Source organism: Leishmania braziliensis, chromosome 35 (assembly GCF_000002845.2).
Source record: "Leishmania braziliensis MHOM/BR/75/M2904 complete genome, chromosome 35".
NCBI lineage: Eukaryota > Euglenozoa > Kinetoplastea > Trypanosomatida > Trypanosomatidae > Leishmania > Leishmania braziliensis.
The window spans coordinates 1,069,804-1,083,273 of NC_009326.2; the positions used below are offsets into that span (position 1 = coordinate 1,069,804).

At 52.6% G+C, this 13,470-nt stretch overlaps 3 protein-coding genes across 3 annotated transcripts; all 3 read right to left on the reverse strand.

The window, feature by feature from the left end:
• Positions 1 to 928: 928 nt before the first annotated feature.
• Positions 929 to 3,061, reverse strand: LBRM_34_2710 (conserved hypothetical protein; the record flags this gene model as incomplete). Its single annotated transcript, XM_001568327.2, has 1 exon — positions 929 to 3,061. One exon carries the CDS (start codon positions 3,059 to 3,061, stop codon positions 929 to 931), a length of 2,133 nt encoding a protein of 710 aa, XP_001568377.1.
• A 4,452-nt stretch (positions 3,062 to 7,513) lies between these two features.
• LBRM_34_2720 (conserved hypothetical protein) lies at positions 7,514 to 8,314 on the reverse strand (the record flags this gene model as incomplete). The annotated part of the gene is made up of 1 exon (XM_001568328.2): positions 7,514 to 8,314. One exon carries the CDS (start codon positions 8,312 to 8,314, stop codon positions 7,514 to 7,516), a length of 801 nt encoding a protein of 266 aa, XP_001568378.1.
• A 1,843-nt stretch (positions 8,315 to 10,157) lies between these two features.
• Positions 10,158 to 12,104, reverse strand: LBRM_34_2730 (conserved hypothetical protein; the record flags this gene model as incomplete). The annotated part of the gene is made up of 1 exon (XM_001568329.2): positions 10,158 to 12,104. The coding sequence occupies one exon, from the start codon at positions 12,102 to 12,104 to the stop codon at positions 10,158 to 10,160; it is 1,947 nt and encodes a 648-aa protein (XP_001568379.1).
• Positions 12,105 to 13,470: the final 1,366 nt, after the last annotated feature.

A 13,470-nucleotide genomic window follows, 5' to 3' on the forward strand; every position in this document is an offset into this window, starting at 1 on the left:
GTCGGCCGGCCTCAGGCCTGCGCCCTCTGCTACACGGGGGTACCCTGCCTGCGCTGTGGCGCGGCCACTCTCCACGCTGGAGTCTCGTGGGCGCGACGCTGTGATTCGGGGCGCCCTCGCCGGGCACCTGTGCCTCGCCGCCAGCTCGGCCGAATGGGGGAGACGCCACCCCACCTCGCACGCACGCACAGTGGGGCTGAGCGGCGCAGGTCGCCCCGCGCCACTCGCGCCTGCCCTCTGCTCACCTCCGCATGCCCCTGCTCACGGGCGCTGCCACGGGTCTGTGGCGGCAGCGGCATTCCGTCCCACACTGAGCACGCGTGCTGGACAGGCATGCGCGTGTCGTGCGGAAGGGGCCTGAGGATCAAAACCTCTCCACGCACAGTGAGCTCACTGCATGGCGTCATGAGGGTGTATGGGTGGTGTAGAGGGAAATGCATGTTTTTTGCTGAATGCTGGATGAAATTCGCACTGAGCTAGCGGCGCTGCAAGCGAGATTGCCATTTTTTTTCAGCAGGGTGTCAGTGCAGACCCGCTGACGTCTCTCACACCCCGGATGCACATTTGAGATGAGGCACGATTTTATAAAGGTTGCCGGAGGTGTGCGCGCAGACGCACACAGGCAGACATGCACGTGAAGAGGAACATAGACGCTATCAGTTGTTCGTACGGACATGGACACAAACACAAGCACCAACGAGAGATCCGTGACATCAAAGAAGCGGGAAAACAGGGAATCCAGCCTGTACTGAGAACTGAGGGGGGTGGGGGGGGGGGGGGAACACGTGCCGCACTTTTTGGCCATAGCAAAGACACACAATGGCGGTACGTCAGAGAACACGTGTGGCGTTCTCAGCAGCCAACCACTGTGCTTCAGGGGTCCTTGCGTGCACTACTGATTGGCCTCCCTCACCGGCAGGGCCTACTCTCAGCTGTTGCTTTCAGACGCCCCGCACAGACGTCGGTTCCACCTCCGCAGGCTGTCTTTAACGGCTAATATCCATTTAAAGTTGTGCACCACGATCTCTACTACGGACTCTCTATTGGTGCGCAACCACATGGAGCAGACATACGCTGACGCAAACGTCAAGGCCGAAAGGAAGAAGATGAACACGTGGTTCAGTGGAAAAGAATTACCACTCGTGATGGACCAAGCAAAGAGCGGGGTGACGACGAATGGAATGAGTGCCCGTACAGAGGCACCACAGGCCTGGTTGATGCCCATGATGGACCCGACGTGCGTTGGCGGTGCCGAATGGGCGGTCAACATGGTCACAAGTCCGTAGCACCACGAGGCGAAGAACTGGCGTACGCTTGTGCACAACACGACCGCTGGAAAAAGTAAGCCACCGAGGTTGACGCAAGAGGTGAGCGGCAATAGAGTGACGGAGATACTGCACCACATGACAGCCATTCGAAATAGTCCCAGCTTGTTGACATACCGCCTACACGCTTTGTAGAAGAGCAAATTTGATGCGACGCATGGCACACTGTTGGTGAAGACGACGTAACCAACCTTGTCCGCGCCGAAGCCAAGGCCGCCCTTCTCTACTTGGGCAATGGCCCACAGCGGTACAATCTCCTGCACAGCCATATCGGCCGCGCTCAGGAACATGTAAAGCAGCAGCATGGTACGAGTGACAGGACGTTCAAATGCTTGCTTGTAGCCAAAGCTTTTGAGCTCCACGTAATCCTCGTGCTGCCGCAGTTGCCCCACTTTGTCGTCAACGGGGGCGGCGCCGTTGCTAATTGCTCTGGCGGCTGTACCTTCTTGATCCGCCTCCACAACAATGATGCTCCCATCTCTGTCCGACCTACCATTGTTAGCCCGCGATTCGCCCAAGGGGCACTGCTGACATTTCACTTTGTCACCAGGGGCAACTCTGTCGGGTGGCACTGACGATGACGACAGTGCGCGATCAGGCATGTCACAGGCGCTCTCATTTACAGTATCACCGCGGTTGACAGTCATGTGGCTTTGGCTGTACTGCGGTTCCACAAACGATGCTTGCTCTATCGCGTTTGCCAGTGTTTCGGAGATGACAAGCCGATCATACCGAGGATCCTCGCACAGCACCGCTGAGGGAACTGTTAGAGAGGCCACTGCCCGTGTCATCACAACGTTTCTGACGAATAGCTCGGCGGAGTGGATCGAGATGCGGTCGTCATTCTCGTCGTCGATGCGGGAGTCATTGTTACTCTCGCTCTTGGTGGCTGTGATGTTTGTCTCTGGCTGCTCCTTGGAAAGCGAGTTTGCATTAGCAAACATTCGTGGTTCGCGCAAGAAACACGGGTAGAGAAATCGCAGAACCAGGGGCAGCCGCTGCGCCTTGGGATTAGATTCCATCACAAAGAACGTGCACACCATCATACCAATATTTGTGTAGATAAAAATGACGAGACTGGGCAGAAGCGCTGGCTTGCGGTTTAAGACGCTATCCTTGTCAATGTGTGCCCATCGCAGTGCGGACGAGTTACCTGGGTTGTACAGCGTACCACCCAGCGTGGGGCCGATCAAGACGCCGATTCCATAGCACAGGCTGACGAAGGCAAAACCCTTGGCCGCGTTTGTTTTGTCGGTAATGTCCGCCATCATCGTCTTGGCAACCAACACATTGCCGTTGAAAAGGCCGTGCATGAATCGGAAAATGCCGCACATCCACACACTCGTGCTGAGACCAAAGCCCAGCATCATGAAGCCGCTTGTGAACAGGCCACTGATGAGGGGAAACCGGCGCCCGTACTTGTCGCTCACCCAGCCCCACATTCGCGAGCTCACAACCTGGCCGAGCATAAAGACTCCGATTAGAATGCCCGAGAAGTAGCCCGCTTCATTGACGGAAACGCCTTTCAGGTGCGCAACGAGTAGCCCCACAAACGGCAGAAGCATCGTGCTGCAGATACTCTCGTTGAGGAGAACAAACGCCATGGGGAAGAGTTGATTCATGGGCAGTGGTGTGGCTTTATGCTTCGGCCTGTGGGTCTCTTCATGTTGCCCTCTCACTGGTCCGTTTACCACCGAAGGTGGGACGACCGCCGTGTCATTCTTGGCCGCCGGCATACGGAGGAAGAGTCTAACACTAAAGTGGTTGAATGAGAGGAGGGGGAGGGGGTGTAATGTCACAACCACAGGTGAAGCAAACAGTACGCAACGCTCAAACGCTCAACTGCTACCAGACCCAAGGAAAGAAAAGTCGCACACGCGCGATCAGGGAGTAGCGCAGATGAAATAGAAAAAAAAAACAGCAGAGAATCGATAGAGCGCTAAGGACCTTGAAGGGGCCGTTTGCTATTCGCGTTGTGTGTGTGTGTGCGCGTCTCTCTCTTTCCTCTAAAAAGAGCAAGTCAAAGGAGAAGATACTTGTATTCGTGTATATGCACACCGTTCAGCGATAAGGAGAAAAAGTACACACGCGATCAGGAGGAGGGAGTGCAACACTGCCGTTAACACATCGCGCAGAGCGAAGCACAAGAAGAAACAAGAAAAACAAAGAGCAGTGTCGAAGCAAGTAGAGAAACGAGGAAAGCAGCAACGAAAACAAAGGCCTTTATAGTGTTACAACACAGACAACTGAGCTCTTTTTCCTATATCGATTATACGACAAAACCACACGCGCAAGCAAGGGCGGCGGCAACAGCAACAAATAAAATAAATGACTTGCTTACCGCTCTCTCTCTCTCCTACGCTGCATATCTCCTCCGTCTGTCGCGGTCAGTAAACGCCGCAAGTAAAAAAAAAAGGAAGAAGAAAAAAAAAAAACAGAAATCTCCCAAGCAGAGATGCGTACAGCAGTCAAGCAAATTGCTGTTTTGTTTCTCTACCTCCTCTCGCTCTCTCGGTGCAGCTTTTCGTAGCCAAGAGGGGCCCGGAGGAGCAGAACACAACAACAATTCGCTAAAGAAAAAGAGATCCGACTCTATCAAGCAGTGCAGTATCTACACCAACGCACGCACACACACACACACAGAGAACGTATTTTCGTTGTTGTTATTGTCTGTTTGTGTCTTAGTACTTCCACACACACAGAGAGAGAGCGCACACCGTCCGAGAAAGCTCTATAAGGTCCCTCAAAGGAGGAAGTCTCCAGCAAAAAAAAGCAACAAACAAAAAAACAACTAAGAAGAAAGAGAAAATACCAGTTAGTGATTGTCTGTGGGTATTATGAGTGAAGGTCTTCCCATTCGTGCGGTTAATAGTGCCAAACAGCAACAATAACAACAACAATAAAAAACACGGGCGACAACTTCTGAGAGGCTGTATGTTGTCTTTTTCGTTGTCTTTTGCGCAGGGGAGCTCGCCTTGGCAGCTTAGTAGCGCTACTGAGTCACACCGCCAAGAGCAGAGCACACGCACAATCACGAGCGCTAGACACGAAACAGCACACAAGTGATGCGAGAAGATGAAAAAAAAAAAAACGACTAAAGGGGATGGTGTTTTACAATTTACGTGTGTGTGGGTGTGAATACGACTTGCAAGAAAATAGATTGATATACCGGCACTTGCGTGAATCAAGGATAAATAACGCACCGAAGAGAAGGGAAAGTAAAGGTCTGCTGTCTTTCAAGGCGCGCTATCGCTCTCTCGTTTGCAGAGATCGACAGAATTCACGCAAAAAAAAAAAATGCAGCTAAGAGGGTCAAGCCAGGCACAGCGTGCTGCTGTTTTGCTACGCACACACCAGACAGAAACCACCTTAATGCGTTTCTTGGCTTTCTCTCCTTACTATGAGAGCGGAAAAGGTCTGGCACGCTCAGATCCGCCTGGACACTGACTGATTGGTTGGTCAACGGTGCTGTTCACACTCTTGATTCCTTGTTCTGCCCGCTTTGCTTTTTCTGTTTGAGTCCTATTCCATGTGGGCACGATTTTACAACTCTTTTTAGTGTGGTGAAGGTTTTATGCAAGGTGGCGTAGTGAGTGGGAAAGAAGCAGCAAAACGGCGCATGAAATCTAGAAAAGAATGAGACGGTGAAAGAGAGAGAGAGAAAAAAAAGAACGGCTTGTCAGACACATACACCCACGCAACTGCATTGGCACCTCTCCTTCCCCTCTTGTATTTAGCATAGCGACACTTCGGGAATAGCAGCCCCTGCAGAAAAGATCAGAAAAAAAAACTTCAGAGGATGGCGGTGCTTGAGAGGCATCCACAAACGTTTGCACTCATGGAAAGGGGCAGTCATGAGACCCCAGCTCGCATGCGCAAGTAGGTGAGATCATTCGTACGAGAAGGTTTGTTTTTTCTTTCCTTTTGTTGAGATGTGTCACATTTTATCCTCTTCTACGCATTCTCTCACCGCTGTTGTGGGAGCGGAAGAGCGAGTGACACAGAATCACGCAGATATGTACACCCTCGAGAAGATGCGCGCACGCGTATGTTTCTGTGACTGTCCACAGCAGCCAAAGTACAGGTATAGATGGCCTCTGCTCCTCGAGTGCGAGACTAGAAGAGCTGAGAGTCATCGGTAAGGAAAAAAGAAACGAAAACAAATAAACGGGAAAACTCTGCGTAAAAATACGAAACAGCAACGGAAAAAACATCATACAAACCTCAACACAACGCGGGAAATTGCTGGAGCTCCTACAACACCGGAGAGAAGGGCAGAAAACTACACACACACATATGTATGTATGTGTATATAAATATATGCGTCACTCATCACCTCGAGGGCACAGAAAAACAAGTCCGAAAAAAAAGCGATTACGCGAGTGAGCAACTAACCCAGAAAGGGAGAGAAGCTGGCAAAAGGTGATCGCGGATAGGCACGCAGATCAGCAATCCTGCTCAGTTGTGCACTAGAGATGATGCAAAAGACACCCTCTCATTTAAGAGCTACAGCGACAGGAACAAGTAGAGAGAGAGCAGAAAAGCGAAGGCGCGCGATGCAAGTAGCATACATAGAGATGCGCACGAATGGATACACATTCGTGCCTATAAGTGCCTTATTTTTCATGAGTGAATGCAAGTCTTAAGGACCCCACATTCCTGAAATGAGGTGAGCGACAAAAGAAAGGCATAACTGAACCGCATTAGCTTCCTCTTGGCTGAGGGGGCCAAACATTTCACAGACAAAAAAAACGTTTCGTAGTGACTGATAATCGCCATCGAACTACGCAAATCAGCAGCAACAGCATCCTTGTCCGACGCGTATGTATCCCGAAATGACTGAGGCAAAGGGAAAAAGGCGCGGGTATCCACTACGCTGTCTGACTGCCGAGGCGGTCGCATTCAAAACTGAGGAGGAGAACACAGAATAAAAATAAACGCTCATACACACGAAGTCTCCTTTTCTACGAAGGATAAGGGGCTGCGACAGCCTCGATCGTCTCTTCCGCAGGCGATGGCCTGTGAGGCTTCACACACGTACCGCCATTTTGATGTTCCATGCCTTCTCACTCGACCATCAGCAAGTGCTCAACCTGTCCGTACAAATCTTGTAGGGTAGCACTGGCAAAAGGACGCGGAGGACAGGAAGAAGAGAAAGGTGTGGTTGAAAGAAGTGAAAAGTTCACCACCTATGGGTCACAGAAAGCGCGAGGCTGCGCTGAGGAGCATGGAGCCGGGCATCACTCCACCACAGGATGAATAGATTCCCATAACCGGACCTATATGGTCCGTTCGAGCCGAGCGGAGGGGGTGGCAGTCAGCATAATGCTGAGGCTGCAGTACCACGAGATGTACTTATGTAGCGTCCCCATGCGCACAGGGAGACGAAGTAAACACACAGTCCACCGTGGAAGTAGGACATCCATAGTACCAGAGTCACCGCCTCGACACCCAGAGAGAAGCTGACACGAAACACGTCCATCGGGTTTAGGTAGTCCTGCTCCAGAGTGCGAAAGGGGGTGTTTGACCGCCAAGAACGGCGCAAGGTTAGCCAAGAGGACGTAACCCACCTGCCTTTTCGCCAACTCCAGACCTCCAGTGGCGCCTGTGCCCACACACCCAGAGGGGAAGACAACCTTGTGTCCCCATGTGCGTGGCGGAAAGAGCCATGAACTGAGCCAGCATGAACCGAATGTAGTGACGGGAGAAGGCCTCGCAGTAGCCGAGTCTTCGCCCCCGTTTCTCCTCCTCCTCCTGCCCCAAGAGATTCATCCGGCTCAAACGTGAATCGCAAATCGCGGGTGCTCTCCTTCGTCATCGTGGAATCGGCAGCTTTGTCCACATGACCAACTATGACGTCGATGGAGCTCTGCCTGGTCTGTGCAGCACTCGCTGCTTCTTTACCTTGGCACGGAGTTGCGCAGAGGCTGGAATGTATACCGCTGTCGGTGCGCCGCGTGAAGCGCGCGCTACACCATTTCCACCGTCGCAGACGTCGGTGAACTCGTGATGGGGGCCAAAGGACAGAATAACCAGCTCCTCAAGCCATTGTGTGGCTGACGTAATGGTGATCTTCGAAGCCCACTGGCGCGAAGTGCGACGTGGAAGCTGTACTTTACGCAGCGGTAGTGCTTGAGCTTGGGGCGATGACAAGCCTGAGGGCGCTGAAAGGTACAGTCATCGCCTTTTCATGCACTGCTGGTCCCTCCCGCTGCTCGTTGAGTCAAGGACATCAATCGCCTTTTCAAATCTATCGTTAACATCGCTGTTTTCCGTCTTTGCATATTAGTCGTTCTTCCTCTCATACTAGGCAAAAGACTCCACAAAGGGACGTCAACGTACACCAGTCTGATGTGAATCTCCCCTACATATACACCCTGAGAAGCGGAGGGATCTTCTGGATGGTGACCATCACCAACAACAAAACGCTGCAGACCTTCACGCCTGTGTTTGTGTGCGTATGGGCTCCACAAGACTCTGGTCAAGGAAGTCAGGGCAGGGGTCAAGCCACTCCTGTCAAAGGTTGACCAGAAGAAGCCTTCAAAATGCAGCGTACCACCCAGCGTGGGGCCGATCAAGACGCCGATTCCATAGCACAGACTGACGAAGGCAAAACCCTTGGCCGCGTTTGTTTTGTCGGTAATGTCCGCCATCATCGTCTTGGCAACCAACACATTGCCGTTGAAAAGGCCGTGCATGAATCGGAAAATGCCGCACATCCACACACTCGTGCTGAGACCAAAGCCCAGCATCATGAAGCCGCTTGTGAACAGGCCACTGATGAGGGGAAACCGGCGCCCGTACTTGTCGCTCACCCAGCCCCACATTCGCGAGCTCACAACCTGGCCGAGCATAAAGACTCCGATTAGAATGCCCGAGAAGTAGCCCGCTTCATTGACGGAAACGCCTTTCAGGTGCGCAACGAGTAGCCCCACAAACGGCAGAAGCATCGTGCTGCAGATACTCTCGTTGAGGAGAACAAACGCCATGGGGAATGCTTGGAGAGGATGAAGATGTCTCACCTTTGCCTAGTGCGGAGGCAGCTTCACTGCAGTCACAGTGCCTGTCGAGAGATTCGCAGCAAATTTCAGGTTGTTGCACAAGACCACGTGAACGAGAAGGCAGAAGAGAAACAGACAGCTATCTCTTTACTTTGGAAAGACGACAGAGAAGGTGAGATGAACAGGGGGTAACAACAGTAGCAACGACATCTTCATCCATGGGAGAAGCCAAAGCGCAACGGTAACAAATAAACAAAAAAAGAGGGGGAAGGAGACGAGTAACACCAACGTAAAAGGGAAAAAAAAATGAATTATAAAAGCCAGCAAAATACACAACACACACACACACACGTAGTGAAGAAAACAAAGGCAACAGTAGGGCATGTTACGGCAACGCCAAGTATCACGCGAGGTGAATTCTGTGTAAGACGCGCATATGCTGCCGGCTATTCTTCACCTTCGTTCCTCTGCATGGCGCATCGAGTTAGACATCCAGAGGACCAGCAGAGATGAAATAATGCTCACGCATCGTATCGCAGCACAAGTCCTCTAATAGACGCAAAGTGGCAAGGAATAAGATGGGTAAAATGAGGTGTACAGGGAGCTGGTTGTACGTTTGAATGAGTCTCTTGTGCACCTTCAGTGGCGGCAGAGAGAGAGGTCACAGAAAGCACACAACCGTGCAAGTGCTCAGCAAATAACAGCGACAGCAAGCGAAGCCATCTCTCACAAACTCGCACACAAGCAAAAGAAAACATACAGGGAGGTGATATATCCAGAGAGAGAGAGAGAGAAAGACCGCCGTCCGTATAAACAGTCACTGCGTTCTTTGGGTGGATCCAAAGGGCGAGAAAAACGCACACTGAGGCAATAGAGTCTGTCAAGGGGAGAGTAAAAAAAAAAAAGGTTGCTTTCGTTGTTTCAGCAGATTGTAAGAGCCAATGTCACCTTTTGGTACCTCTGTTAGATTTAATGCACATACACTTTGCTGTTTTGATGCACGCTGGGCTCTTTGGTTGCCTCGCGGTTCACAGTGGTGTAAGTCGGACTGCGCTATGACGCAGCATCAGCTTCTGCACCGTCGCTCTCGCCGCTGAAAACGGCTCTTCACCTAAACTCGCACACACGCACGCACAGAACACGCGCGTGGGGGGCGGGAGGAGGGGGGGGGGGCAAAGACTTGGTTGGGTACCTGTTCCTCCTCTCCCGCGACTACACCTGCGCTGCTTGCCTAAGAGCGGACCTCTCCAGACACCCATAACACGGCAACCAAATGACACCTGATCAAACTACCTCCTCCCTTCGAAGAAAAAGCCGAGAAGAAGTCAGCTGAACCGTTGATTCCGTAAAAGAACGTTGCCGTACGTGACGTTGCTCATTTTTGTCGTCGTTTCCACGGATTCCCGAGGTTGACCTCAAGACGCAAAGAAAGGACACCCGCGCAACCGAAGACGTAAAAACTGAAAAAGAAAACACACGATACCCAGCGCCTCAGACACACTCCCTCCTCCTCTCCCAGAGTACCGTCTTGTAGTGGGAGCGCTTTCCTTCACGAAAGTGTTCTACTTCAACGACGAAGTCACCACTTGCACATGGTGAAGTACCAACGCGTCAGACATTGGGTTGTTTGACATACACCTCACCCTCCCCCCACCCCACTGTCGACTCTTGCCAGTCAGACGGAGGCGCTTCGCCACAGCGAAGGAGGTGCAGGAACACCAATTTTGCAATCCAGAGAGCAGTGCAGCGGATTGTCTTTCGTCTTCCCATCTCACAGAGTACCGTCCCCTCATGAAAAACATGAGAGGACGGTAGTGTAAACCTGTATCGGTCAGCCCGACACTCGGATTGGCAGAAGGGAGGAGAGGATAAAACTCAGAAGCAGTGGCACGCACGTAATCCAGAAGACAAAATGATAGTTGAACGGGAACGGGTGTGTGACGCCGTTCAGCGACCACGCAAAGAGCGGCGGAATTACTGCCATCGTCGTCATGCGCGATAAGGAGGCGATTGACTGAGCGATTCCGTTGATTGAGCCGACGCACTCGTCCGGCGCACTGCGCACCACACACATGAAGATGATGGAGAAGCACCAGGAGATACCTATCTCGCGCGTCGAGGTGGCAACAGCAACAGCATAGAACATGGTGGACTTGTCCGTCAAGTACGCACAGCAGGGTGTAAGGATACAGGTGATGCACCACAGAAGCGCTGAAAAGTCCCACAGTGGTCGTGTGGCGCCGCCGAGATACTTCAGGATACGACTAAAGAGCAAACTCGCTGCAGCATATACAACAGAAGAGATGCCCAGGAGAATACCAATGTCGGCGGAGGCAAGGCCCAGGCCCCCTTTGGGGCGCTCTGCAATTGCCCAAAGCGGAATCACTTCCAGCAGCGCACTGTCCGTGGAGGCAATGCACATGTACATGATCAATGCGGTCCGCGAGCTCGGCAGCGCAAATACCTCTCCAAACCCAAGCGTAACCGTTTGAGAAGCATGCCTCAGTAAGGCACTATCAGCTGTGCCATCGTGAGGTTTACAAGAAAACGACTTCTGACAGTCGGTCTTTTCCTTGAACTGCGTCTCTGGTAACGAATGGAGCGGCGACAACGCCACCTTCTTGTCGAGCCGACCCGGCAGAGTGTGACCGCTGCCCTCACAGCAACGCGCATTTTGGAGCAGGCACACTAAAGAAGAATGAGGGGGCACATGGGATGTATGGCGCTCTGAAAGGCCGTACCGACTAGCGCCTCCACTCATTCCAGTATCGGGGCTCGAGCTGCCAAAGTTTCTTGTGAATGAGGAGATAGCAGTCCTCTGTTTCAGGCTCTCCTGCGTTGACGGTAGGCTTGTAGATGCAAACGCCTCTTTCGAAAGCAGCGGATGCAAGGATGCGCCACCTTCGCGTCCGCTAAGGTCATCGGCGGCTGCAGCATTTGGGTACGCATCCTCAGAAACAACACCCCCATCGTAGTCGTCATCTTCGATAACGGCAATCTGTTCGGCAGAGTTGGCGTGGTCGGCAACACCCACGCCGTGCTGTTGGGGCGCGTCGGACGATCGACATTTCCGCTGCGAGGTAGACATAAAGAGTGACATGAAGGGCTCGACTGGGCGGCGGTTGGTCTCTGGCAAGACTCGCGAAATCACGAGGAGTGTGATTACTGAAATGAGGCTGATTAGCAAGCACGGCAGCAGCGCTGGATGCACCACAAAGATGTTGCCGCTGTCCTCCGACATACCAGGGAACAACCAGGGGCCCAGTACGGCGTGGTGAATTGGGTTGTAGAGGTGTCCTCCAAGCGCTGGCCCGACCACAGAGCCCACCCCCCAGAAAATGTTAATGGCCGCAAAGCCCATACCTTCTGTCTCCTTGTCGGTGATGTCTGCAATCACCGTCTTCGCCACCAGCACGTTCCCGTTAGCACAGCCTTGGATAAAGCGTGTGATTATGCAGAGCTTCAAACTTGGGCTCATGCCAAAGAAGATTGATACTATGGCGTTCGTTAGGAGTCCTACCTGAATAATCGGCTTCCGCCCGACTCGGTCGCTTGCCGTCCCCCACAGCTTCCCCGTCAACATCTGACCTAGCTGATAAATGGAAATCAGCAGACCAGACACGTAGCCCGCCTTACTGGGTGGAATGTCCTCGAGATGCGCCACAAGCAGTCCCACAAACGGCATCATGAGCGTCGCCGAGAGCGACTCTGACACTAACACGGTCGAGAGAGTGGCCATGTTGGTGTAGAAGGAGCCTGTTCTCTCCTTGGGCGTCATTGCGGAGAAGATTCTCTGGAGGAAAGAACGAATTGCACAAGGGAACGAGGAGAAGTGAGGTGAGCGGTAAAGAGAGAAAAAAGGGAGACGCGCCTCGGTCTGGCAGTGACTTCTGGGGTGTCTGTGTTAGCTGGAAGCAAAGGCGAATCGTGGGGGAGCACTATCGCAGGTATAGCAGCAGCACCAGGAGGACAATAATAGGCACACACACACACAAAAGAAAGAAAGCCAAGAGACAAGGTCAACGTGGTGGAGGCAAGAGAAGAGGGGAGGGGAAGGGACGGATAAGTTAACAAAACGAGGCAGATCTCAACGGCAGAGACACACCCCTTAAGTCGTCACCGAGAAAAGGAAAAGGGAAACAAAGCAGAGCAGCGCTGTATTATAGAGAAGAGCAACAGCGAACAAAGTCAAGCTCGACAGCAGTCGTACATGCGAAAGGAGACGGCACACACACGCACGCGTGTGCACGCGGACAGAGCCACTAGTAGAGAGGCAAGGGGAGGGGAGGGGATGAAGAGCAGCAGCTGGGCAAAAGATACCGTTCACGTCGGTCACACAAGAGGAGCAGAAGTCTTGGAGCTGCAACGGAGAATGGTGGTTGTTCTGCAACTGGGTGTGATTTGAACAATCGGGGGTGGGGGTCGCTTTGGTCTGCGTCAGGGTGTGCACTGGCGAAGAACGTTGTCGCAGTCTCTCCCTACAAGAGGGATACTGAGGGCATCAGTGTACGCTTGGTCGAATGGGTGTGAAGCGTAGAAGCAATTTCGAAAATCTCTCGAGGTGCCCGTGGATCTGTTCAGCTTCCTTTCGTTGTGCGTTCTGGCAAATCGGTTAGGGGCCCAGCATGTGAGTGTGGGAGCTGCACCTGTATGTGCGTATGCGTCTGCACAGACGAGGCACAGTACGACCAGAGAGTGGACGTGAACTGCGTCTGATCCCCAATAGAGAGCCGCGAGAGAAAAACTCGGGTAGGGGAGGAGGGCGCACAGGTGAACACCTACATCCAAACACTCTCTGACATGGACCACGGACGCTAACAGTATTCCTCCCTGAGATGCTCGCAACGATAATAACGAAAGTAAAAGAGAGAGGAGAAAAAAAATCGAAACCGCGACGCACGACAACGAGGGAGGTCAGAATCAGAGAGAGAGAGAGGAGAAAAGAAGTAAGGAAAAAAAAGGTCGCAGTCGCGGAGGAGGCAGAGGAATATACAGGCCTTGCATGTTAGTCCTCGCTTGAGCGCAGCGCACAACTGGAATGCCCTAGTTGCCGTATCAACGCACCGACCAGCGCGGCTCAGCCCCGTCCCCTCTCTCTCTCGCCCCCTTTTCAAGGCAGCCAGTTTGCACCCTCTACGCGTTGG